This window comes from Furipterus horrens, unplaced genomic scaffold (assembly GCF_987537825.1).
Source record: "Furipterus horrens unplaced genomic scaffold, mFurHor1.1.pri manual_scaffold_6, whole genome shotgun sequence".
Classification (NCBI taxonomy): domain Eukaryota; kingdom Metazoa; phylum Chordata; class Mammalia; order Chiroptera; family Furipteridae; genus Furipterus; species Furipterus horrens.
Genome location: NW_028327176.1, coordinates 104,638,837 through 104,665,703, shown reverse-complemented (window position 1 = coordinate 104,665,703; position 26,867 = coordinate 104,638,837). Strand labels below are relative to the sequence as shown.

The following is a 26,867-nucleotide window of genomic DNA, read 5'->3' as shown; positions in this document are numbered from 1 at the left end:
ATCCAGGGATAATTTTACCTAATCTTGATGGAGATAAAAAAATAAAGTTACTGTTATTTCAAAATGTCTGTATATTACTAAGATACAATGCCTGGCACATAGCATGTGCTTAATAAATGTTTGTTGACCTGCACTCAACAGAGACAAATTAAATTTTTGCAGGTTACTTAAAATTACACATAAGAGCATATAAAGGCTCTATTTGCTAACCCATTTAGGTAAAAAAAAATCATCCTCTATCAGAGATAGCCAAATTAGTGGTCATTTATATGTCGTATGAATAATGATTATTTATTAAGCATTGGTAGGAGTCTAACCATGAGGTTAAAATAGAAGTAGTTCAGGTTACCACGAAACTACCTGGGGATGTAATTTTGGAATCTCTTACTGATGTCACTCATTTCTTTGGTTTTGTTTTTCCGTTCTTAAATTGGAGCTAGAGAGAGGCTTGTCATTTAATACCGATGCTCCTCTAAGGATGACTTATCTCTCACTTAAATCATGGTTCATATTGCATGACTAGAAAGTAGAACATGTGGTGCATGTCAAAAAGCCTTAGCCATTTGTGGAAGACCATAATAGAGAATGACAGAAATTTGTAACTTGATTAATCTCTGTTGCAAATTAGTTAAGAATTTTGTTGTGATTTGAGGGCAATGGGGGTGGAAGTGGGAGTAGAGGAAAAGCAACGTTTGGTCCTTTTGTCGTCATCTTTTTTTAGGACCCCGCTTCGATTCCCCGTCAGGATGTGGAATAGAAAAAAAAAAAAAAAACCCTACATTTGTTAGTCATTTCAGGGCAACCACATCTTAAGACATTAAGCAGGTCAATTGAAACAAGGACAGTGATTGCTATAAAGCCAACAGGTATTCTCATTAACACACACAGACGTACACAGGGCATTCACAGAAAGAGCTTGCTGCAGCAAACAGGCAACCAGAGCAAAACGACAATGACCATCCCGCGTAACATGGCCGTGGTGAGTAGGAATAATGATTTCTGTTTAGGTATAGTCACTCCCTAGGAGTCCAGAAAAACAGATTTCTGTGGAATTAGGCTTGATTGGGGGTATTTCTTTTCAAAGCAGAGCTGACTTTAATTTTGACCACTGTTTGGTGGGGAAAAAGAAAAAACAGCCAGAAGTTATAATTGGGTGTAAAACAGCTCTTCACCTGGTGGCTTTTGCATGGTTGGTGTCACAAACCATGTTATCCTTCCTGTGACCACCATTGTAAAGTTAGATTGGCTTAAAACTCTAATCTCATGTATATATTGGATCCCAAGAGGTTTAATGATTTCCCCAAGGCTACAGGTCGATGAACTTCAGACAGCTCCTAGGGGAGGGAAATTTTCCATGCCTCTGATAACTGATTATTTTTGCATTATCTCATTCCTCTTTGAGGAGAGAGAGATGTTAGTGTGATGGAAGTCTTCCCATCCTGGGTCTAGAATCTTGCCTGGCAATAGTCAGGTTAGACCTGGGGAGGCTTTTTCATAGAGAAGAGCATGAAAACAGGGCTTGGGAAATCACTCACCATATTATTGCCTTAAATGAGCCACTTGTTTTTCCTTATTAATAAGCCATGAAACTTAAAAAAGCTTGGATTTCAAAAAATATCATGGCATATGGTGATGATAATACTATGTTATATTTATGTATTGCTTTAGAGATGACAAGAAGTGCAACAAAGTGCAGCATTTAGGGGTACGGGCTTTGGAGTAAGACCTGGTTTCGCCAGTGACTAAATGTAAGATTTGGGAATTTTAACCACTCTGTGCATTATTATTTCCCTTATCAGTATCAGGCAATAATAATGGCATGTCCCTTGTGGGATTTTTGGGGGGATTAAGCGATAACATTGCAAATCTATACTCTGAAATAGCAGATTTATGCATGTGTAGAGTTTAGTTAACTTGGCCATTTTAATATATCAATCAATGAAGATAGAGAAGGCATTCAAAGAGTGTTAAATATTGGTATTAATAACATTATTGTTTTTACCTCTGAGACTCTCATCAACCCAGTGAAGTAAGTTGGGAACTACTTTCCCCATTATACACATGAACACCATCTCAAGTTGAGTGATTTAACATCACTGGGTACTATTCACACAAGAACTGAGAGATGAATCTAGGTCTAATGGCTCCAAGTACAGTATTCTTCTCCTTGGATGGTTCAGAAGCAAGACTTCTGAACCTCTCAGAGAGGCAATGTTGTCTATATTGCTCTTAAGAACCAGCCAAAGCCTTATCGGAGCCTCTGCTCTGTATTGCATAGCCACCAAAATCTAGTTTCAGAGCCACAGCTTTGTGGAGCAAACTAGAGGGATTTGCAGACATCATCTGATTTCCTGATAAAGGGCCATGTGACCTACGACACTCATGCACTCCTGACACAGCTGTCATATTGCTTAAAATGCTTGGCTTCTCTAGTGGGACAAAGCTAAGATTCAACACTTGTGAGTGGCTTATAAGTTGGAAACTTGTGAGGAAGGATTCTGTGGAGGATTCATGGGGTATGAGGTTGGAAATAAAATAAAAGCAAGAGCTATTGTTTAGCAAGCTTCTATTTTTGTTAGACAGATTTATAGGTGCTTTACATAGAGCATTTCATTTAATCTTGTGAATATTATTATTAAGTAAGTGTTACCATCTGGTTGGAACAAAGAGAAACCAGAGGCTCAGGAGGGGGCCTGGTCAAGATGTAAACCCAGTCTCAGATCCTGCTATCTCTGTCTCACTGGTTAGGAGCTTTCACACTGTGGAGGCTCAGTCACCAGGCTAATGACTTTAGTTCTCAGTGTGGTATCCTGATATCTTCATGTATGACCATTCCAATTTCTAGGTGGGGATCTGAGGTTCAGAGAGAAGCCATGAGCTCATCATGAAAGATCAGGAAGCCGAATTCAGTACGTGATACCAGAGTCCCTAACCAACTGCAACTTCCTCTGTTTTCCAGGTCAAGTATCTGCTGCTGTTGATGTTGGGGTTCACTCTACTGAGGGAGGGAGCAGCTTGGAAAAGCCTCAAAGTGGGGGATACTGCCCATTGTCCTCCTTCGGAAGATAACAGTGTGAGGGTTGACATTCACATCCTCAGACAAAACCAGGTTGCTTCCACCTCACATGACTTACAGAACCGTTCCAGCTCCCCCTGGGATTACAAGTAAGTGCAGAAGAAACTGCTTTCACATTCTTTTGAAAAATATGTTAATTTATTCCAATCAGAAAGTAGAAAACTTAGAAAAAATAGGAAAACCAAAAGACCTCACATTTACTCTTAAAAAACATACACCCCACCTTACCTGGGAACTCACATTTTTCTTGCTGTTTCGGGCTAGGTGGTTGAAAGTCTTACTATTTTGTTTCCAGCTTCTCACTGACTGCCTTTTTCTACTTCATGGAGCTCTAGATTGGACTTTACAAACTTTCTGCGTGGAAAGAGAGGTCTCTTTAAAGCAGCTCACATAATTATCTCTGCCTGGGAATAAGTGGGAACCAGAAAAGTAAAGTTTAGAGAGATCCACTCAGATTAGACATCAGTCTTCAAGGAGTGGAGAAGAGAGCAGAGTGGAGGAGAAAGACCTGTTTGGGAAGCAGGATGCTAGTGGAACGTTCAGGGTGCAGTCTTGTGACTCTCTTATGTGTAGGTTCCTGAAAATCAAGCACTCATCTAAATCCTCCCAATATAAGTATAAAAACAGATTCCAGGGATAATTAGAAATGCTTCTGGGCTGCCTGTATTGCTTCAACACAAAGGGAGTGTGTATGGTGGCAAACTGGCTGGATTGGTTTGTCTGTTTTTATGCATCCTGGCAAAGGGGGCTGTTGAGGGAGAAATTAAGAGAAGGTACTGGATTTACAGACGTCTGGGGCTTTGGTTTTCTTTTCCAAGTAGCAGACTTTGTAGACTATAGATTGGGAGGCCTACTGGTGATTTTAGTCTCTAAGCAAAGGATGAATAATAATTATAGCAATAACATCGTACAGAAAAGATCCAACATTTACTGAATGCCAACATTTTACAGTGTGGCATTGGATATGCATTTGTATCACTGAATGATCTCAACAATTCCACAAGAGATGTATGAGAATCTCCATTTTATAGTTGAGGAAACTGAGGCTTAGGGAGTCAAGCACCTGCCAGAGGGCTCTGTATGAATCCAGGCTCTGTTTAGGAGCCTGTGCTGCAGCCCTGGGCTACTCAGAGCCACCTCCTGGCAGGTGAGTGCCCAGGGCTGCAGGGCTCTCATCTTTTGTCCATCTTACCGCCCACCCACCATGTCTTACCACCTGTTTTCCCTGTTCCTCCTGCAGCATCACCAGGGACCCCGACCGGTTCCCCTCTGAGATTGCAGAGGCCCAGTGCAGACACTCGGGCTGCATCGATGCCGAGGGGAAGGAAGACAGATCCATGAACTCCGTTCCCATCCAGCAAGAGTTCCTGGTCCTCCGGAGGGAGTCCCAGGGCTGCTCTCGCTCCTTCCGTCTGGAGAAGGTGATGGTGACTGTCGGCTGCACCTGCGTCACCCCCATCGTGCGCTATGCACGTGACCTGAGCGCTGCACATCAACTTAGCTGAAGAAGTGCCACTCCCCTCCAGTGCTCTGCATCAACCTGTGTGGTCCCCGATTCTCCCCACTTCATAGGTCTCCAGGGAATTGTCAAAACTTTGTAGTAGATGTAGTATTAACTTTCTGGGGTGTTTCCAACTCCTAACATGGTCCTGAGAGGTTTCAATGTCCAACCCCCTGAAAACAAATGGAGGAGAATGAAGGAGTCCTTGGTCCCCTCTGTTTATGTGCTGTGATGACCACCATGCAGTCACTGCCATTCGGTGCCACTCCCTGGGGGCTTTGTTGGTAAAAGGGGCTACTGTTCCATGTGGATAAAAACACAGAAAATATACCCACAATGTAAGAGTGTGGGAGGAGCTGTGCAGGCTGGGGTGGGGTGGGGTGATGAGGATAAGGGTCTAATACATATGGTTATTAAGCATTTGCTAAATCTAGATGAGGTTGGCCTGATATTTATGTTTGTGAGGAAACTGTTCATGTATTTATGATGTATTGATTATATAAAATTTTAGAAGAAAGTAATATATCAAGTACTAATATAATAAAGTATTAATGATTAAAAAACACTCTGTGTTCATTTCAGATTGTACTCACAGACCTTGTAGCCCTAAAATTTTTTAAACTCTTAGTACCTTTTTTTTTTTTCATATTCTTTCATCAGAGCACTAGTGTTAGAATTACTTTATTATTACTATTATTTTGTGTGTGTGAGCTTGGTGATATTAGTTTTTTCCAGCTTTATGGAGATATAATTGATAAATAACATGGTACAAGTTTGAGGTGTACAAGGGGATCATTTGCTACATAAATATATTGTAAAATGATTACTACAATAAGGTTATTTAACTTCTCCATCTCCTCACAGTTACCTTTTTATCTGTAATAAGAACATTTAAGATGAACTGTCTTAGGAAATTTCAAATACATAATGTAGCACTATGCTGTACAATAAATCCCCAGAACTCATTCACTTTATTTTATTTTTAAGTATATTTTATCGATTATGCTGTTACAATTGCCCCAATTTTGTTTCCCTTTGCTCCCCTCTGCCCAGTACCCCCCTATCCTCCAGGTATATGGCCTCAGTTCCTCCTCCTGGCCTATGTTGGTCCATGGGTCTTGCAGTATGTCTTCCAGGGTTGGTCTTTTCCTGGGGTTTATGGTCAATTTTTTAAAAAGATTTTGACCTACTTTGGATAGAAAGCATGGTACCTACAACTTCCCACTCTGGATCTCCTTCTTCACTTCCCGAAATATGTCCCCCACAGATGGCAAATCCTTGATCAGCATCCTATACAGAACTACTCCCAGACTCCAGACATCCACTTTTGGGCCGTTGTAGGTTTGACCCTGGAAGATCTCTGGGGCCATATAGGGTTCAGTAGCACAGGGGATGGTCACTTTATAGTTGGTAAATTCCCTACCAAAGCCAAAGTCTGCTATTTTGAGACTTTGCTCACCATCCACCAGTATGTTCTGTGGCTTCAGGTCCTGGTGGACGATTTTCTTCTGGTGGCAGTACTGAATCGCTGATGTTAGCTGCTGGAATGTGGCTTGGGCTGCTGCCTGGGTCCTGGGGCTGTAGTTTTCCAGGTATTTAAGTAAGTTCCCTCCTCTCACATGCTCCATGAAGAGATAATATTTCTCCTTGGTGACAATCACCTCAAATAACCGTGTGACATTTGGGTGATTTAAGCTCTTATGACAACGGACTTCTTCAAAATATCTAGATAAGCTGCACTGACTAATGGCTTTGACAGCCATCTCTGTCCCTGCCAGCAAGTGCTGGGCCAACCACACCTTAACATAGACTCCTTTGTTGATGGTGTGTAGGAGCACATAATCGCCAATCAAGCACTCCTTAAGGCCAATGATGACTGCAAGGTCATTAGTCATGATGGCTTCAAAATAACAACACAACAACAACAACAAAATGAAAAAAATAAAAACAAACAAAAAAAAAAAGAAAAAAATTTAAAAAAGAAAGATATTGGAAAGTGAACAAGATGCAAAAAATGGCCAAAAAAAAAAAAAAAAAAAAAAAAAAAAAAAGAAAGAAAAAAGAAAAAAGAAAAGGAAAAAGAAAACAAAATGGAAAAATAATGGCAAGAACAAAGCTCACTAGTCCAAGTCCAATAGGTCACCACAATTAGCTTCCTGGGCTCTCATGGAAAATATCACAGCCCCGCCAGAGCCTTATATATAGGATTGCTGCCTATGAGGTCAGAACGAGAAGTGGACCAAGTATGGTTGGGGATAAACTACAGTGGTTTTGTTACTTTTTGGTCTCATGACTCCTTTGGCTCTGGAATAAAAAGAAAAAGACACTGCCCCCAATCCAAAGAGCTTTTTATTTATGTGGGATAGTAAAGATTGCTACTTATCTTATCAGAAATAAAAATCTATAAGTTGCAAAAATAAAATAAGTTAAATAAAATGAAATGAAATAAAAAGTCTTACTTAGTCTCATGTTCTAGGTCATAGTTCAAATATTAACTGCTTAGAGAAAAGCTTCCCTGATCCACCCATTCCTACCTGCCTCATTCAGCCTACTACATCTATCACCTTTTTTGTGTAAGTTCCATTGATTATGCTGTTACAGTTGTCTCAATTTCTTTTCCCTTTGCTCCCCTCCGCCCAGCAACACCCCCCCAGTAGTCCCACCCCCTTTAGTTCATGTTTATGGGTTGTACATATAAGTTCTTTGACTTTACCCTTTCCTGTACCATTCTTAGAACTCCCTGTCTATTCTGCACCCTCCTACTATGCTTCTTAATTCCTTCACCATTTTCCTCTTTCTTGCCCCTTGCCCCTCCCTGCTGACACCTCTCCATGTGCTCCCCATACCTATGATTCTGTTCCCATTCTAGTTGTCTGCTTAGTTTGTTTTTGTTTTTTAGATTCTGTTGTTGATAGTTGTAATTTTCTTGCCATTTTGATGTCCATAGTTTTTATCTCCTTTCTCTTCAATAAGTCCCTTTAACATTTCATATAATAATGGCTTGGTGATGATGAGCTCCTTTAGCTTTACCTTGTCTGTGAAGAACTTTATCTGTCCTTCCATTCCAAATGACAGCTTTGCTGGATAGAGTGATCTTGCTTGTAGGTGCTTGCTTTTCATCACATTGAATACTTCTTGCCAGTCCCTTCTTGCCTGCCAAGTTTCTTTTGAGAAATCAGCTGATAGTCTTATAAGTACTCCTTTGTAGGTAATTCTCTTCTTTTCTCTTGCTGCTTTTAAGATTCTCTCTTTATCTTGAACCTTTGGCATTTTAATTATGATGTGTCTTGGTGTGGTCCTCTCTGGGTCTAGTTTGTTTGGGATTCTCTGTGCTTGCTGGATTTGCATGTCTATTTCATTCACCAAATTTGGGAAGTTTTCCTTCATTATTTTTTCACATAAGCTTTCAATTTCTTGCTCTTCCTCTTCTCCTCTGGCATCCCTATGATTTGGATATTGGCACATTTAAAGTTGTTCCAGAGGTTCCTAAGCCTTTCCTTGTTATTTTTCAATTCTTGTTCCTTAATTCTGTACTGATTGACTGTTTATTTCTTCCTATGTTCCAAATCATTTATTTGAACCCCATTTCCTCCCTTTCACCATTGGTTTCATGTGGATTTTCCTTCATTTCACTTAGCATAGCCTCCACTTCTTCCCTTATGCATTCATCATACTCAAACATGTCTGTCTAGTCTGTGAGCATTTTTATGACCAAAGTTTTCAACTCTGCATCTGTTAGGTTGTCTATCTCCTCATCTCTTAATTCTCTCACTGGAACCTTGATCCGTTCCCTCTTTTGGGCCATACTTCTCTGCCTCCTCAACTTGACAGGCTCCTGTGTTTGCCTCTGTGTCTTAGGTAGAGCTGTCACACCTGTTATGTTGTAAGGGGAGGAGCCTTAATTACTCATCTGTACATGGTGACTTGTTTTACCACGTTGTGCCACTGTATATGGGGGAGGGGTCTGAGAGGGAACAATGCTGCTTGCTCAGCACTTGCCTGCTTTCCAGGCACATCTACGTCCTGTATTGGACTGGTGCCTCTTTAGCTGTTGCCCTGGCTGTCATTCTGAGAGTGGGTGGGTCTGCAGATATTCTAGGTCTGTGGGGGCTCTTTAAACAAGTGAACTCTGCTGAGAGACTGGCAGTTTCTTCCTCCAGCCAAAACCCTACTGCTTTTCACAATCAGAAGCAACAAGGCTTTATTTTCCTGCGTGCTGGAACCGTGAGCTGCCTGGTCTGGTCTGCTGTTGGGAGCGCTCCCAAGGTGTCCCTCCCTACTTTTTTTAAATGTGTGACTGCACTTTCTGCCCGCTGGCCATAGCTGCTGTCACTGCCACTGCCACCACCTCCACATCACTTCTTCATGACGGCTCTGTCCCTCCTACCTGTCTGGACGAGTATTACTTTTTTATATCTTTGTTTGTTGGACTTCCATGCAACTAGATTTTCTGTAACTTCTGGTTGTCTCCAGTTTTGAGGTAGTTGTATTCCTTCTTAGTTGTGGAGGGAGACACAGCATGTCTACCTTTGCCTCCATCTTGGCTGGAAGTCTCATTCACTTTATAACTAATAGTTTTCACCCTTTGTCCATTTCCCTATTTCCCCCATCCCTGGCAACCATCAGTCTACTCTGTTTCTATGAGTTGGAGAATTATTTTATCATTAATGGTTCATGAGGTTTATATGGAGACTTAACGAAAATGGTACAGTTACCATCTCTCTAGCTACATTATTTTAGAAAGTGAACATTTATTGGCCACTGTGATAGCTACTAAAGACACAAAGTAAGAAATGTATATGGAAGGTCCACAGTATTGACAATGGCCATCCACAGAGCCCCTGGTCATGAGGGTCATGATGGTCACTTTACATTTTCCTTGTGCTGACTTCTTTTGGGTCACTGATTGTCTTTCATCTATCTTGATTGCTTCTTAGGGATGCAGGAGCTTCCATACTCTGGTCTCCATGACGTTCAGAGGTTCTTTTACCCTATCTTGCCCAGATATGGCACACACATTTTCTCCTTTACTGCTACCATCCCAATGGTTCAGAGCACATCTGCACTGCTGTTGCTTTCCAGATCCCAGAGGGGCAGTGGGGCATGAATTCTCTCCACCTACAGCTTTGCATGATGATGGGAAAGTGACAGGGGCCTGGCACCCATTTTTAGTTCTTCAGTGCGGGGAAATTTTATTTAGTCTATTGGTGAGGGGGCTGGATGGAGTAGTTTGCTAGGCTAGCTCTTTATCTCTTTGCTTTAGAATCTTTTGTTTATGATATGAACATTGATGTTTGTACATAAAATATTCAGGCTCTTGAAATCTGGAAAACAATTTTTTCTCATAGCTATAAACTTCATAAGTTTTCCATGAGTCTCATATAAGAAGCCTCTGTCTGAGCGGTGGGAGAAATATAGGGATGAAGAAAATTGCAGAAAAATAAGTGCACATCTGAATGTATCAAGATATTATCTTGTTAAACATGTACACATGTAATTTCATAAAATATGCTAAATATTATAGTCAAGGTATGAAATGTTAAGAAGATACAGAGGACGATAGCTCACCAGGAGATTTCAAAGAGAAGATGATTTGTGCATTGAGATGCATATGAGTTGCTCTAGAGGAAAATGGGGGAAATGCATCTCTAACAAAGAGAACAATATAAGCCAAAGCAACAGAGGCACAAAAAAACTTGGAGAGTGTTAGGAGAACAGCAAGTATTTCCATGTGCCTGGGATAGTGTGGGTGGTGACACAGTAGGGGATACATAAAAATATTTCTTATTTTACTTTATTTATTTTTATTGTTCTATTACAGTTGTCCCAATTCTCCTTTTTCTTACTTATTTATTTATATATTAATTAATTAATTGTTTTTTATTACAGTTGTCCCACATTTCCCCCCATTGCACCCACCCCTGCTCCCACAGTCAATCTCCACCCTGTTGTTCATGCCCATGGGTCATATATACTCATTTCTTGACTAGACCCTTCCCCTTCTTTCTCCCCTTCTCCCCATGCCTCCTCTCCCCTGGTCACTGTCAGTCTGCTCCTTGTTCACATGCCTCTGGTTCAATTTTGCTCATTTGTTTGTATTGTTCATTAGTTTCCTATATTAGGTGATATCATATGGTATTTGTCTTTCATTGCCTGGCTTGTTTTGCTAAGCATAATTTTCTCCAGTTCCATCCATATTGTTGCAAATAGTAGGAGTTCCTTCTTTCTTTCTGCTCATAGTATTCCATTGTGTAAGTGTACCACAGTTTTTTGATCCACTCATCTACAGATGGGCACTTAGGCCATTTCTAGCACTTGGCTATTGTAAATAGCACTACTATGAACATAGGGGTGCATATGTTTTTTGAATTGGTGTTTCAGGATTCTTTGGGTAAAATTCTAGCAATGGAATTGCTAGATCAAAGGGCACTTTCATTTTTAGCCTTTTTGAGGAAATTCCATACTGTTTACCATAGTGGCTGCACCAGTCTGCATCCCCACCAACAATGCACTAGGGTACCCTTTTCTCCACATCCTCGCCAGCAGAAGTTGTTTGTTGATTTGTTGATGATGGCCATTCTGACTGGTGTAAAGTGGTATCTCATTGTGGTTTTTATTTGCATCTCTCTGATGGCTAGTGATGTTGAGCATTCTTTCATATGCCTATGGACCCTCTGTATGTCCTCTTTGGAGAAGTGTTTGTTCAGGTCCTTTAACCACTTTTTAAATTAAGTCATCTGTCTTCTTGGTATTGAGTCATATAAGTTCTTTATATATTTTGGAGGTCAATACCTTGTCTGAGGTATCACTGGCAAATATGTTTTCCCATACAGTTGGTTCCCTTTTCACCTTGCTGATGTTTTCTTTTGCTAAGCAGAAACTCTTTAGTTTGATGTAGTCCCATTTGTTTATTCTTTCCTTCATTTACCTTGCCTTGGGAGATATATCAGTGAAAATATTGCTATGTGGGTATCTGAAAATTTCTTGCTTATGTTTTCCTCTAGGGCTTTTATGGTGTCACGGCTTATATTTAAGTCTTTGATCCATCTTGAGTTTATTCTGGTGTATGATGTAAACTGGTGATCTAGTTTCATTTTTTTGCATGTTCCTGTCCAGTTCCCCCAGCACCATTTGTTGAAGAGGCTATTTTCACTCTATTTTATGTTCCTTTCCCCTTTGTCAAATATTAGTTGACCATAGAGGCCTGGGTTTATTTCTGGGTTCTCTATTCCATTCCATTGATCTATATGTCTGTTTTTATGCCAGTACCAGACTGTTTTGATTACAGTGGCTTTGTAGTATAGTTTGATTGTGATTCCTCCTGCTGTGTTCTTTTTCTTAAGGATTGCTGTGGCTATTTGGGGTCTTGTATGGTTCCATATGAATTTTTGAAGTATTTGTTCTAGGTCTGTGAAATATGTCATTGGTATTTTAATAAGGATTGCTTTGAATTTATGAATTGCTTTGGGTAGTATGGGCATTTTAATGATGTTGAGTCTTCCTATCCATGGACATGGTATATGCTTCCATTTATTTATACCTTCCTTAATTTCTTTCTTCAGTGTTCTGTAGTTTTCCAAGTACAGGTCTTTTACCTCCTTTGTTAACTTTATTCCTATGTATTTAATTTTTCTTGTTGTTACAGTAAGTGGGATTTTTTTTCTGATTTCTATCTTTGATATTTTATTGTTGGTGTACAGAAATGCCTTTGGTTTCTGAATATTGACTTTGTACCCTCCTATTTTGTCAAATTCACTTATTATGTTGAGTAGTTTTGGGGGGGAGTCTATAGGGTTTTCTATGTACACTATCATGTCATCTGCAAACAATGACAGTTTTACTTCCTCTTTTCCAATTTGGATGCCTTTTCTTTTTCTTGTCTGATTGCTGTGGCTAGAACTTCTAAGACTGTATTGAATAAGAGTGGAGAGGGTGGACATTCTTGCCTTGTTTCTGATCTTAGGGGGAAAGCTTTCAGTTTTTGCCCATTGAGTTGATGTTGGCTTCAGGTTTCTTGTATATGGCTTTTATTATGTTGAGGTATGCTCCCTCTAGTCCCATTTTGCTGAGTGTTTTCATCATAAATGGGTGTTGTACTGTATCAAATGTTTTTTCTCCATCTATTGATATGATCATGTGATTTTATCTTTCATTTTGTTTATGTAGTGTATTACGTTTATTGATTTGTGAATATTAAACCATCTCTGCATCCCTGGGATGAATCCCACTTGATCGTGGTGTATGATCTTTTTAATGTGTTGCTGGATCTAGTTTGCCAATATTTGTTGAGGATTTTAGCATTTATGTCCATCAGCAACATTGGCCTGTAATTTTCTTTCTTTGTTGTGTCTTTACCTGGTTTGGGAATTAGGGTAATACTGACTTCATAGAAAGAGTTTGGGAGTCTTCCCTCTGCTTGTATTTTTTGGAATAGTTTGAGAAGGATAGGAGTTAGTTTTTCCCTAAATGTTTTGCAAAATTCACCTTTGAAGCCATCTGGTCCAGGGCTTTTATGTGTCAGGAATTTTTTTGATTACTGCTTTAATTTCACTAGTTGTTATTGGTTTATTCAGGCTTTCTGCTTATTCTTGATTCAGTTTTGAAAGATTATATGGTTACAGAAATGTGTCCATTTCATCTAGGTTGTCAAATTTCTTGTGATACAGTTGTTTGTAGTAATTTCTTACAATCCTTTGTATTTCTGTGGTATTGGTTGTGATTTCTCCTCTTTCATTTCTGGTTTTGTTTATTTGGGTCTTCTCTCTTTTTTTCTTGATGAGTCTGATTAAAGGTTTGTTGATTTTGCTTAACTTTTTAAAGAACCACCTCCTGGTTTTGTTGAATTTTTGAATTGTTTAGTCTCTATGTCATTTAATTGTGGTGTGATCTTGATTATTTTCTTCCTTCTACTTGCTCTGGGCTTTGTTTGTTGTTGTTCCTCTCATTCTTGTAGATGTAGTTTTGGGTTGTTTATTTGAAAAAATTTCTATCTTTTTTAGGTAGACCTGTATTGCTATGAACTTCCCTCTCAGGACTGCCTTCATTGTGTCCAATAGGTTTTGGGCTGTTGTGTGTTCATTTTCATTTGTTTCCAGAAACTTTTTGACTTTTTCCTTGATGTCATTGTTAACCCATTCATTATTTAATAGCGTATTATTCATTCTTCATGAATTTGAATATTTTTGAGTTATTTCCTTTAAATTGGTTTCTAGTTTCAAGCCATTGTGGTCCAAGGAGATGCTTGATATAATTTTAATTTTCTTGAATTTGTTGAGGCTTGTTTTGTGTCCTATCATGTGGTCTATTTTTGTGAATGTTCCACGTGCATTTGAAAAGAATGTGTATTTTGATTCTTTGGGGTGAAAGTTTCTGTATATACCAATTAAGTCCATTTGATCTGGAGTGTTGTTCAATGCCACAACATCCTTATTGATTATTTACTTGGAAGAATTGTTTATTGTTGACAATGGGGTGTTAAAATCTCCTACTGTGAGTGTGTTGCTGTTGATATCTTTTTGAAATCCTCCAAGATTTTTCTTATATATTTGTGAACTCCTCTTTTGCATACAAATATGTTTACAAGGGTCATACCTTTTTGATGGGCTGTTCCTTTAAGTATTATGAACTGTCCTCTTTGTCTCTTTTTATGGCCTTTGTTTTGATATTCTTTTTGCTTGATATAAGTATTGCTCTGCCAGCTATTTTTTACTGTCTTTTTGCTTGAAATATTTTTTCCAATTTTTCACTTTCAATCTGTATAGATCCTTTGTTCTGAAGTGGGTCTCTTGTAGACAGCAAATATGTGGGTCATGTTTTCTTATCCACTCAGTTACCCTATGTCTTTTGATTGGAGCATTTAGTCCATTTACATTTAAGGTTATTATTGATAGGTACTTATTCATTGTCAGTTTTCCCCTTTGTACCTGTGTTCCTCTCTCTCTCTCTCTTTCTTCATCTTTTTAAAGCAACCCATTTAGCAACTCTTGCAATGCTGGTTTGGTGGAGATGTATTCTTTTATTTTATTATTATTATTATTATTTTGGTCTGGGAAACTCCTTATTTTGCTTTCCATTTTAAATAAGAGCTTTGCTGGGTAGAGTACTCTTCATTGTAGGCCTTTGCTTTTCATTACACGGAATATTTCTTGCCATTCCTTTCTAGCCTATAGTGTTTCTGTTGAGTAATCAGCTGATAGCTTTACCAGAGCTCTCTTTAAGATTCTCTCTTCGTCTTTAAATTTTGCCATTTTTATTATGACATGTCTTGGGGTGGGCCACCTTGGGTTCATCTTCATTGGAACCTTCTGTGCTTCCTGGACTTGCTTGACTTTTTCTTTCATCAGGTTAGGGAAGTTTTCGGTCGTTACTTTTTCAAACAGATTTTCTATCTCTTGCTCCTTCTTTTCTCCCTCTGGTATCCCTATTATACAGATATTATTCCAGTTTATATTGTCCTGCAGCTCCCTTGAACCCTTTTCATTCTTTTTGCATCTTTTTTCATTTTGTTGTTCTATCTGGGGATTTTTTTTCTACCTTTTCCTTCAGCTCACTAGTTCGATCCTATGCTTCATCTAGCCTGCTTTTAATTGATTCTATTATGTTCTTCATTTCAGAAATTGTATTCTTCATTTCCTCCCAGCTCTTATTGATAGGTTCTATGTCCTTTTTCATGATGGTGTAGTTCGCAGTAAGTTTTTTATAGCTTCCCTGGAGTTCTTTGTAGTTCTCACTGAGCTCCTTGAGCTTCCTTATAACCAATATTTTGAACTCAATGTCTGATAGTTTGCTTGCCTCTATTTCATTTAGCACTCTTTCTGGGAATTCCTCCTTTCCTCTTGATTGGCGGTTGTTTCCTTGTCTTCTGATTTTAGTTGACTCTTCTTGTTTGTTTCTGCTCCTTAGATCGATCTGCTTTGACTCCCCTTTATTTGTAGTGTGACCTTCTGTAGTAGGAGACCTGTGGGATTCAGTGGTTCAGTCTCCTTGATATCCTGAACTTGATGCTCTTGGGATGCCCTTCGTGTCACTTATGTGAGCTCTCTGATTGTAATTAGGTTTTGGTTGTTTGTTGTTGGATCATTCTTTGGTGGGTTCTTTTCTCCAGCTAGCTGACTGAGAGTCACTCCATCCACGATGTCTTGTATGCTGTTGAACTGATGCTGCTTGGACAAAGCCAACTTCCCAGGAAAGAAACCCACACCCACAAAAATAAGCGCTACCTACAATCATGCTATCAATGGCAAATGAGCCAGTATTAACAAAGGTATAAAGAGATTAAGACTATCATAAGAAAGGAAAAATGAGTATGACATGACTAACTGAAAGAAAAATAATTTTTGGGATGGTCGAGGGAGGAACAATAACAAGAGTAACAAACAGGGACAAAGTGATAGAGAAAAAAAGTAAAATTTACATCATAAATAAAAAAGGGAGGGAAGAAGGTGAAATGAAGTAAGTGAAGGAAAGTATATAGTGTTAAGTTTAAACAGAAATTTAAAAATATGTACATAGTGAGAGAAGATAAACAAACAAAAAAATGATAAAGAAAAATATAGAAACCAAACTGGAGAAAAAGATCCACCACAGCATTATTGATGACCAATGAGCAAAGATTAGTATAAGTAGGATGGGAATAAGAGGGAAAAAAGAAAGAAAAAAAGCTTAAGAGATGTCTAGAAGAAAGGGAAGTGATTTTGAGATGATAGAGGAAGAAGAAATAGTTAGAGTAATGAAAACCAGACTAAGACAGGAAAAAAATCAAATTTAAAAAAAAAAGAAAAAGGGCAGAAGGAAGGCAAAATGGAGTAGGAGAGGGAAACAGTATAATTTGAGATTTGAAATACAAAAATAGTGATTATCTAGGGATAAAATTAAAGAAATGCAATAACCACCACCATATCCACAACCAATGAGCAAAGATTTATCAAGGTGGAGAGAGAATAAAGGTATTTTAAGAACAGGAAAAAGAATGTGAGATGACTGATGACAAGAAAAATGGTTTTGACAGGTTGGAGAGGGGAGAAATAATAAGAGTGCAGAGTGCAAACAAGGTGTAGGAAGAGAGAAAGAATTTAAAATGAAAATAAGAAGAGGAAATAAGAAAGTAAAAGGGAGTAAGAGAAGGGAGGAGCAAAACATGATATTTGAAATAAGTTATAATATAAAACTAATGACTTAATATGCACAAACTTGAAGGACAAAAAAATGAATGTTAAAAAGCTATGCAGGAGAGAAAATAAAAGAAATGAAGAAGACTGCAGTTGAATTTGTCTCAGTAGTATTTAGTGTTTACCACTTTCTTCCCTTTCTGGATCTGCTCCTGGTTACGTCATATGGTGTCCTGGTCTGGCCCTAGACCACCTGTTTGAGACTACCAGAGATCCACAGTCTGTGGCTCTCTCCTTCAGTTGTTAATCTAGTCAATCTGTAATCAGCAGTCATGCTTAAGAAGCACAGGGTGGGGCAGAGTAATTCCCGTGGGTGGGACTATTGCTTCCCCTCAAGCTGATGCCACTTGGAGGGGACTACTTAGCCCAAGCAGGATGGCTCCCTCAGTATGAGGGATGACTCAGCATGGGGATCCTGGCAGCTGCTCCCTCAGTTCTCTTCCCAAAGCAACTGTCCCCAAACTCTCCTCATGCATCTCTAGTCTACTCTGCCCTCCTCCCGCCAGAGCCCAGTGTAAGTGGGTGCAAATGAAATTTTGTGCATTGGTGTTTAAGACACTCTCTGTGTCTCCAGCTGTTTTTTCCTGGGAGACAGAAACCCTGCTGTTTTTCATAGCTGGATGTTATCTAGGTTTCTTTCCCAGCTCTGGTGCTGTAGGCTGGGGAGCCCAGCTTAGGACTTAGACCCAATACTTCTCAGGGGGAACCCCCTGGCCACTGAAATTTCCCTCCAGAACTTCAGCTGCCACCCATGGGAGCCCAGCCAATCCTCTTGTGTCACCTGTACACTCCCTACCAGTCTCATGATAAAGGATTTTCTTCTGTCTGTCTGTGGTTGTAAGGCTTCTCTCCAGTTATTGTTCAGTTGGTTACTCTGGATGATTTCTCCGCAATTTAGTTATAATTCCAGATTGGTCCTGGGAGGAGGTTAGTGTAGCTTCCACTTACTCCTCCACCATCTTGGATCCTCTCTAATTAAAATATTTCTTGAATTAAAAAAATGGACAAAAGAATTAACATGGCAAGGGGCAAATGGCCCACTTGTGGATGATTTTGTAAGCTTTATTGAAGATGTGATAGAACACAGCTGTATTTCATTAGATAATTTTGGTGGTGGTATGCAAAAGGGGTTGAAAACCTGAAGGCCAGTTAGAAGATCAGAACGAAGCCAATTTCTCTCCTATGGTAGCACATTGTTAGAGCTGAATAGGCCCCTGTAGATCACCTAGTCAATCTTTCTCATTTGCAAGTGAAGTCCAGAGGGGTTTGGTGACTTGCTCAAGGTCACTTGGGTGGTTAGTGGCAGAAACAGGTTTATTGTCTTCAAGTATATGACTTTTCATGCATGTTGGGTTTTTTCAATCAAGACCCATTTCGGTCATTTCTCTATGTGGCTTAAGGCTGTGCGTGGGGTCAGTTACAGATGTACCTTTATATCCCACATTTCCAAATATGTTGTACATGGTTCCCCCTGGAGTCCGGGGCCCTAAGTTACAGCTTCCTTTCCTGTCTTGAGCTTCAGGGTTGGCTGTCATTCAGGAAATTGCAGGTCTTCTCCCACTCACAAGGTGGCACTGTTTCCCTTATGGGGACTCCATCTTCTTTGGCAGCCACTTAAGACATAGTTGAGGCTGAATAAGCAGGCTGGGTTTTTTTTTGTCCAGTTTTCTGGGACTTAGCAATGTCTTGTTTTACCTGCAGGAGAATGGTTTAAGATGAGTGGTTCACACATTCAAATACAACAATAACATCATAATGTGTGAAGAGGGGAACTTTTCCTTCCACATGAAAACTTGAAAGCACATAGCCTTTTCTTTTGATATCCAGTTCTTATTTATGAAGACTTGGCTATGGGGAAAATCTTAATCTCTCTTTATCTCTCTCTCTCTCTTCCTACCCACTTCTTTCCAGATCTGAATAAAAGTCACCTATATTTATAATGCCTCATGAGAGAAATTTTACTTGCAATTTATAGTGAGAAAAATAGTTATTAAATAAGTTTGATTTTTTGTTTCTGACAAGAAAGGAATACAAATGCACTTAATATTTAGACAGCTCTTGACTTTGAATACTAGTCCTACCATTTTATGGTTGTATGAATTTAAGCAATTTAGTCCTTCTCAGTGAGACTCAACTTCCTCGTACTTCAAATGGGGAATAATATGTATTTTTAGAGTAGTGTGTAATGCAATTGAAATTAAAATGTGAAAGACTTTATACAGTACCCAGGAAATGGTAGGCACTTCGTCACTGGTATTCATTATCCCAAGAGACACAGAACCTAATTTTCCCATTTGACTAGGTCCCAGAAAACTCAAAACCAACTTTCATGCTTATACACTACAATTATAATACAGTAGTCCCTCTCTATATCGTGGTCCACTTATCGCGGCCTCACTGTATTGCAGGATTAAAAAATATATATTTAATTATTTATCGCGGATTTTTCACTATATCGTGGGATTTTGCGGTACTGTATATGTATGTTGTTAAAGTTACATAGGTTTAAGAATGTGGAATATGTTTAAGAACATAAGTAGTGTTTATAAAAGTGTGGAAAAGGTTAATAAAGGAGTGGGGAAGGTTAATAAGGGATTCGGAACAGTTTATAAGTGTTTATAAGTGGGAAGGGTTTATAAAGCCTTAAAATATATATAAATACTAAAATAAATGTAAGGTTCCTACTTCGCGGATTTTCACCTATCGCGGGGAGGTCTAGAATGTAATACCTGCAATAAATGAGGGAATACTGTATTCCTCATGGTTATTTAATTTACACTTCCCATTTATTCTTTATATACAAATGTATATACAGTAGTATTCTCACCTTATTATATGTGGGTTTGCTTTCTGTGTTTTCAGTTACCTGGGGTCAACTGCAGTCCAAAAATACTAACAGGAAAATTCCATAAATAAACAATTCACACGTTTTAAATTGTGCACCATTATGAGCAGCATGATGAAATCATGCGCAGACCCTCGTGAGATGTGGATCATCCCTTTCTCCAGCATCTCCACTTTAGACTCTCTTCATTCTGTAGTCACTAGTTTTTGGTTCTCAGATCAGCATCAAGATACTGAAGTGCTTGTACCACAAAGAACAAGAATAATGGTGCTGGCAACTCCACAAGCCAAAGAGAAGCCATAAAGTGCTACCTTTACATGAAAATGGGAGTACACTACCATACGCTATTTTGAGAGAGAAGAGAAATCACATTCACATAACTTTTATTACAGTATATTGTTGTAATTGTTTTTTGTAAAAACCAGTTTGCTGTTAACCTTTTACTGTGCCTAATTTATATATTAATCTTTATCATAGGTATGTATGTATAGGAAAAAAACTTAGTATACTCAGGGTTTGGTACTATCTACAGTTTCAGGTATACACTGGGAATCTTGGAGGTATCTCCCATGGATAAGGTAGGGGGGACTATTGTGGTTTCAGGTAGTTTAAATAAAAGATCTATATATTGTCACTATGCTATTATTATATAGATATTTTATTTAAATCACCTTAAATTAACTTGAAAAGAGTAATGGAAGTTATAGCTTTAATACATTAAAAAATTTCCCCAGAGGTCAGAAACATCATAGCCTATTATAAACTAGAAGAAAATTATTTTCTTTCAATAAGTCAGAGAGGTGGTATATGTTCAGCTGGATTCCCCTCAGGGTAAAAAGGAAAACATACCTTTCCTCAAACACTGACATATATTTTGGGGGCATCTGGTTTGGTGCTAAGAAATAGTCATTGAATAAAAGATAGTTTCTGAAGCTGATGAGCTCTAAATGCTGCTTGTGCATCTCCAAGTATCAAAAAAGACTATAAAAAACCCTTTTTTCTTTTTTAAAGAGAACCCAGGAAAACAAAATTTCTTCAGGCAGTCTGTGAGATCACTTGTGGGGTAGTGGGGAGAAATGTTTATGCATGAATGGTTTTACTTCATGTGTTTCTTATAATTGTGAATCTAATAATCAGGAATGTTATGACTTACCAGGTCATAATGTTGCATCTTCTTATATTTGCAATAGAATTAAATTGCATTTGCAACAGAACCATGGAATATTAATGTGACCTATGGAGCTAAACTCAATAACAATTCCACTGAGGGTTGTTAAAAATAATAAAAATAATGATGATGACAAAATGATAATAATAGCATCTCACTATACTAAGTGTTGGCTACGTGTGTCAGGCACTGCGCTAATTCTACGTGTATCTTAGTTCTCACAACAGTGCCATGAATTTGCAAAGATTACTATCCCGATATTACAGATGAGGGAAATGAATTATCACTTGCCCGAGGTCATGAGAGCTAGTAAATATTGGCCTCAAGGTTTAAATTTTGGTCTCTTGGGCTGCAGACCTCCTTCTTGCCTGATCATCTAATCAGTACATTTCCATAAAGTTGGATAAGGTACCTAACACTTCTTCACCAGAATATTTTCATGTCTGAAAATGAAGAATGATTAAAATGTTTTTTACATTTGTCACTGGAGATTCTCAGGATTAACTCTTAATCTACAAAGAGCACTGGAAATCCACTACTTGCTGCCCTTTCAGAAACACACGTTTATTTACTAGTACCAGGTACATGAAGTTGGTCTTGTAATTTTATGATAGGGGTTATGTGAAGTGTGTAATTTAAAAATAGTGACCTATTACTGGCTCACTAGCAGCTATTTAGTGGACATAATTTTGAGAATTTTGTTCAGTAATGAAGATAAAATATTTCAAAACTAAGATAAAAAGAATGACTTCGATTTGAGCATGATGTTCTTGCCTGCAAAATGGTTATCTCTTCTCATAAATTGTATAAACATCATAGCAATGTCAGATATCACAGTATAATGACTAAACATGTGGATGATGGAGTCAGATGCCAAGTTAAAATGCCAATTCTGTCACTTATTAACTGCACCAACTACTAATGATCTTGGGCAAGTCACCTAACCTCTCTTTTTTTTATGACAAAGTAGGGGGATAACAGTACCTACTTCACAGGGTTGTTGAGAGCTTAGAATAAGATAATGTAACTAAGATGCTTAGAATATTACCTGGCACGGTAAGGGTATTGCCCAGTGTATTAAAATAGAGAAAAGCCATCCATTTTCCCACCACAATAACATAAAACTTTAAATATTTTTCTTTCTCTTCTGCTCATCTGTCTCATAGGGACACGATTTATAAGGTCATAATCATAACATACATATAACATGTGTTTGGTAACTCTTTTACTTAAGATTATATTTTATACACTTTCTATATTTCCATACACTGTTCACAATAATTTTTAGTGACTATTATACTATTTTTTCAAGTTGGTGAACCAGAATTTATTTAGTTATTCCTTTAATTTTGGACCTTTAATTATTTCTACTTATAAAGAGCAGATAATCCTTATAGCTGTTTTTATTACATTTTTATTGTGAGCTATATAATGTAGACAGAAGAGTTTATACTTTACATATGTACAGTTGCCTTTCATGTTAAAATTTTCTTTGAGTATTTTCATATCTATAGTCTTCCTTGGACAAGTTATTTGATATCTCTAACCCTTAGTTTCCTCAACTAAAAAGTTAAGATGATAATAAAACTTGCCTCATAGGGTTGTGCTGTGGATTAAAAGAAATAATACACATAAATCATTAGAGCAGCTCCAAGTTCTAACTAGCTGTTACTAGTCTTACTAGTGTAATATGCCAGGGCCTATGGATAAAGGCTCCCACCTTTTAATTCTTGTTTTCAAAGTCACATAAATGAGTGCATTAAACAAAAATGGATTAATGAGTCACTCTGGGGTTGTGGCTGTCACAAAACTTGAAGATTTCCTACTCCCCTGGCTTACCTCTGTGGTTTCCTTACATGCTGTCTGCAGTGAAACATGGCATGGTCTTCAGGCAAGGACCAGATCTTATTTACAGTGGTGACAACAGTAGAAGCAATATAACCATTTCCCACAACCACAGTCTCATTACTGACAGACACCAGGTCTGGGAGGCCCAGCATGGGGTGGGTTGAATGTACTAAAGGCTGGAATAGGGTATGATGGGACTGGCCTCCTCGGATGTGACACCATGCTCACAGAAAACCCTTAAAATAATAGTCCATCCGGCAAGAGTTTCCTGGGGTCCTTGGTGTCTGCTGACTCCACACATGTTGGCAGTTCCACATCTAAGAGAAAAACCCCCGTCTTCCCACAGACCACTTGTCAAATGCCTGATTGCCACCTGTGGTCACCTCAAACCCCAAGTGAGGTCCATTAAGAGAGCAAGGTTTGTTTGTGCTGCTAGGTTTCAACTGTGTCTGTATATGGGATGCCAAACTTCTGTTTAGTATATTTGAAAACATATAGAAAATAGAATCAAGAATAAAAGAAAACAAAACTTCTGGATCTATGTTGCTTAGCTTTTGAAATCTGCTAAGTACTCTGGTTTGGGTTTAAGGAGACAGATGAATTGAAGTTCTTATCACATGAGAATGTTTTTACTGGGAGAAGAAATGAGTTAATTGCTCCTACTCTACAGAATATAGGAATTCCTTATCACTTTCATTAGTACTGGAACCCTTTGTAATGAAAGCTAATGCTTGTTTAATAGTTACAATAGAATTGACAGTCTTCTTCTCACTTATACGCATTCAGTCATTCAATTGTCATATATCTCTGTGACTTAGGGCCTGTTAACTTATTTCATGGTACAGATGAGAAAGTTGAGGTACAGATTGAATTTATACTTTTTTAGAGGTGACAGTAGTCACCGGGTGGTAGACTGCTGCATTTTGTTGCTGAGCCACACGGCTTCTCTGTAGAAGACCCACAAGGAATCACTGGTCTGTACTGGCATCTCTGAGCCATGGCATCTCTGTGGGTCAGTCTGTGACTGGTCAGCAAGAGCATGTTAATGTTGATATTTGCTTAACCCTACACTTTTAATTTTAAGTTTTATGGAAAGATCATTGGAAGTGTAACCAATAGATCATTGACTTCACCAGCTTCCATAAACACCTCAGATTGTAATGGCCTTTGTTTTGCTTGTGTGTAGAAGTTCAATCCTTTATCAGGCTTTGTTCCCCACAGGTTTTCAGAAATCTCTGAGCAACACTTTCATTTTCTGCTAATTTTTCCTAAGGTTGCTCACTACCTTGGTCAACTGTCTGGTTTTGGACAATCAATTCTTGCCTCATTTAGCTACTTTAAGGCGGTGGCCTGTTAACTCTCTCAGGTATGATTGACAAGCCTAGGTCACAAAAGGTTATGCAGCTTCCACTTTGGATGCTCCTAGGGGAAGCCAAAAACCATGCAAGAAGTTCCACTACCCTGCGGATGGCATCCTGGAAAAGCCATGTGTAGATGCTCTGATTGGGAGTTCTCAATGATCTTCCAGTCCACAGCCAAGTGAGGGAGCCATCCTGGACGCTCAGCCAAGGTGAGACTTCAGTTGAATGCAGCCCCAACCAATATCTGAATGCAACCTTATGAGCGAGACTACCTACATTAATTTACGATACTTAGCGAAACATTAAAATGTGTAATTCCTTGTTAAAACTAATTAAGAGTGTCAAGCTGAGCATTAAACCAAGCACAAGGCCCTCTGAGATGGTACGGGTTGTACACCCATGAAGCCAACCTGCCCACGAGAGTCCATGAGAGAACTTCCAAGCTGAGCTATTTCCCCAATTTTTGTGATCAAAATAGAATGGTTGCTTTATTTTTTCAAGTTTTATTGAGATGTAATTAGCAGGTAAAATTATATAGGTTTAAGGTGTACAACATAATGATTTGATATATGTATATATTGCAGTGATTACCACAATCAGTTTAGTTAACACCCATCACCTCATACAGTTACAAATTTTTTTATTTTGATAAGAATCTTTAAGATTTATTCTCTTAGCAACTTTCAAATATATAATACAGCATTGTTAACTAGTTAGCATGCTGTGCATTAGACCCCCAGAACTTATTTATCTATATAACTGGGAGTTGCTACTTTTTTAAAAATTGAGGTATAATTGACATATAATACTATATTAATTTTAGGTATACAATATAATGATTTGGTATTTATATGTATTGCAAATTGACCACCAGAATAAGTTTAGTTTTCTTTTTTTCTTTTTATTTAATTTCTTTTATTTTTTGGTTTTTCAATTACAGTTGTCCCATTTTTTCCCCATTGCTCCCCCCACCCAGCCCATCCCTTCTCCCACAATCATATCCCTCCCTGAACTTTAGTTTTCATCTGTCACCATACATAGTTCCAAAAAATTTTTTTTCTTATGGTGAGTACTTTTAAGATCTACTCTCTTAGCAACTCTTGGATATGTAATATAGTATTATTAACTATAGTCATCATGATTTACATTATATTCCCATAATTTTTTTTATAATTGGAAGTTTGTACTTTTTGACCTCCTTCACCCATTTGGCACTACCCACCAATACCTCACCTCTGGAAATCCCACAAATCTGTCTGTTCTGTTTTTTTATTTAAGATTTATTTGTGAGATCAGATGGTATTTTTGTCTTTCTCCAACTTATTTAATTTAACATAATGTGCTCAAGGTTTACCCATGTTGCCACAAATGGCAGAGTTTCCTTATTTTCTTATTGCTTAACAATATGTACCATATTACATGTATCTATTTATCTGTCAATAAACAATTAGATTGTGTCTAAGTTTTTGCTACTGTAAATAATGCACAAAAATATAGGGGTACAGATATTTCTTATAGATAGCAATTTTATTTCCTTCAGATATACCCAAAAGTGGAATTGCTGGATCATATGGTAGCTCTGTGTCTTTGTAGAAAAGTGCCTTTCTATTGATGATATGGAGGTTTCTCAAAAAAAAATTAAACATAATCTGCAGAGATGCAACTATACCTACAGTATAAATGACCTTTAAAATAAACTTTTATAAAGCAATTTAACCCCCAGGAACTATAACTTCCCAAGTTGCTCCACTTTATACAAAGGTGGGCAAAAGTAGGTTAATAACAATACAATAATTAATAAATAATAACATAACAATAAATCCAGTGTTTCACATACTCACAACTGCAAACCTACTTCTGCCCACCCCTGTATTTACATAATTAAAGGGCCCAACAGTGTGTTTTTCAGAAAAAAACTAAAGGGTTTCAAGACACATCTAGTGGGAGGCAAAAAAATGCTTGTTTCTTGGAAATGTACATTTAAAAATTTTACTATTTGCACTAAGGTTTCAAAGATTACTGGATATTCTTACTGAAGGAAAATGATCCCATACATTATAGTTTATTTTGAAGTCTAAAAGAGCTGAATCTCTGGTTTCATTTATTTTCCAGAGCTCCGTATTAACAAGCACTCGTGTGCCACTAGAATGTGGCAATGAAATGATGTTCATAACGAGAACAATCTCAGAAATTGTTTTCTAAATAATCAAGAGAATATTATGTTCCTTTGTGTGAGAGTGCTGTAGAGTGTACCTGTCTTCTTCTTTGAATATCTTCCTTACATGGGATAGGAGGCTAAATAATGACCCCTAAAGATATCTATGTCCTAATTCCTGGAAACTGTGAATGTTACCTTAAATGGCAAAAGAGCTGCTGTATATATGATTAAATGAAGAATATTGGGATGGGGAGATTATCCTGGATTATTATGATAGATCCCAACTGTAGTCACATATGTCTTTTAAGAAGGAGGCAGAGGAGGCTTTGATGACGGAAGAAGATAATGTGGTGTGATACTAAAAACGGAGGTTGGAGTGATCTGCTCTGAAGATGGTGGAAGGGCCACCAGTCAAGGAAGGCAGCTCTAGGAACTGGAAATAGCAAAGAAACGTTCTCCCCCAGCCCCTCTGGAGTGCACAGCATGCTGGCACCTTGATTTTGGCCCAGTGAACTTGTAAAACAATACATGTGAGCTGCTTAGAGTCACCAAATTTGTAGTAATTTGTGATAGCAATGATGGAAAACTAATAAAATGCTTTGTGTATCTGATTGTTTTCTTTGACAGCTTTTTCTGGCATGGGTTGAATGTCCGATTAGCCTAGTTCCTAGGCTCGAAGAGCAGTTACTCTAGGAATTATTTGGCATGATCTACTCATTTCTAATTTCTGGGCCACTGTCCCT

General features: G+C 38.2%; 1 protein-coding gene and 1 pseudogene across 1 annotated transcript; one reads left to right on the top strand and one right to left on the bottom strand.

Moving 5' to 3' along the window:
* Window positions 1–902: 902 nt before the first annotated feature.
* On the top strand, window positions 903–4,894 carry IL17F (interleukin 17F). The gene is made up of 3 exons (XM_090280479.1): window positions 903–979; window positions 2,960–3,165; window positions 4,317–4,894. Exons 1-3 carry the CDS (start codon window positions 953–955, stop codon window positions 4,579–4,581), a joined length of 498 nt encoding a protein of 165 aa, XP_090136605.1. The 5' UTR covers window positions 903–952; the 3' UTR covers window positions 4,582–4,894.
* Window positions 4,895–5,788: 894 nt separating this feature from the next.
* Window positions 5,789–6,472, bottom strand: LOC150007155 (MAP/microtubule affinity-regulating kinase 3 pseudogene; annotated as a pseudogene).
* Window positions 6,473–26,867: the final 20,395 nt, after the last annotated feature.

What these genes read in the sequence shown, in the direction of transcription:
- IL17F (XM_090280479.1), top strand. Translation starts at nt 953, where the DNA reads ATGACCATCCCGCGTAACATGGCCGTG. An exon ending in TCCCGCGTAACATGGCCGTG is followed by an intron (nt 980 to 2,959) that starts GTGAGTAGGAAT and finishes TCTGTTTTCCAG; the next exon opens with GTCAAGTATCTGCTGCTGTT. An exon ending in AGCTCCCCCTGGGATTACAA is followed by an intron (nt 3,166 to 4,316) that starts GTAAGTGCAGAA and finishes TTCCTCCTGCAG; the next exon opens with CATCACCAGGGACCCCGACC.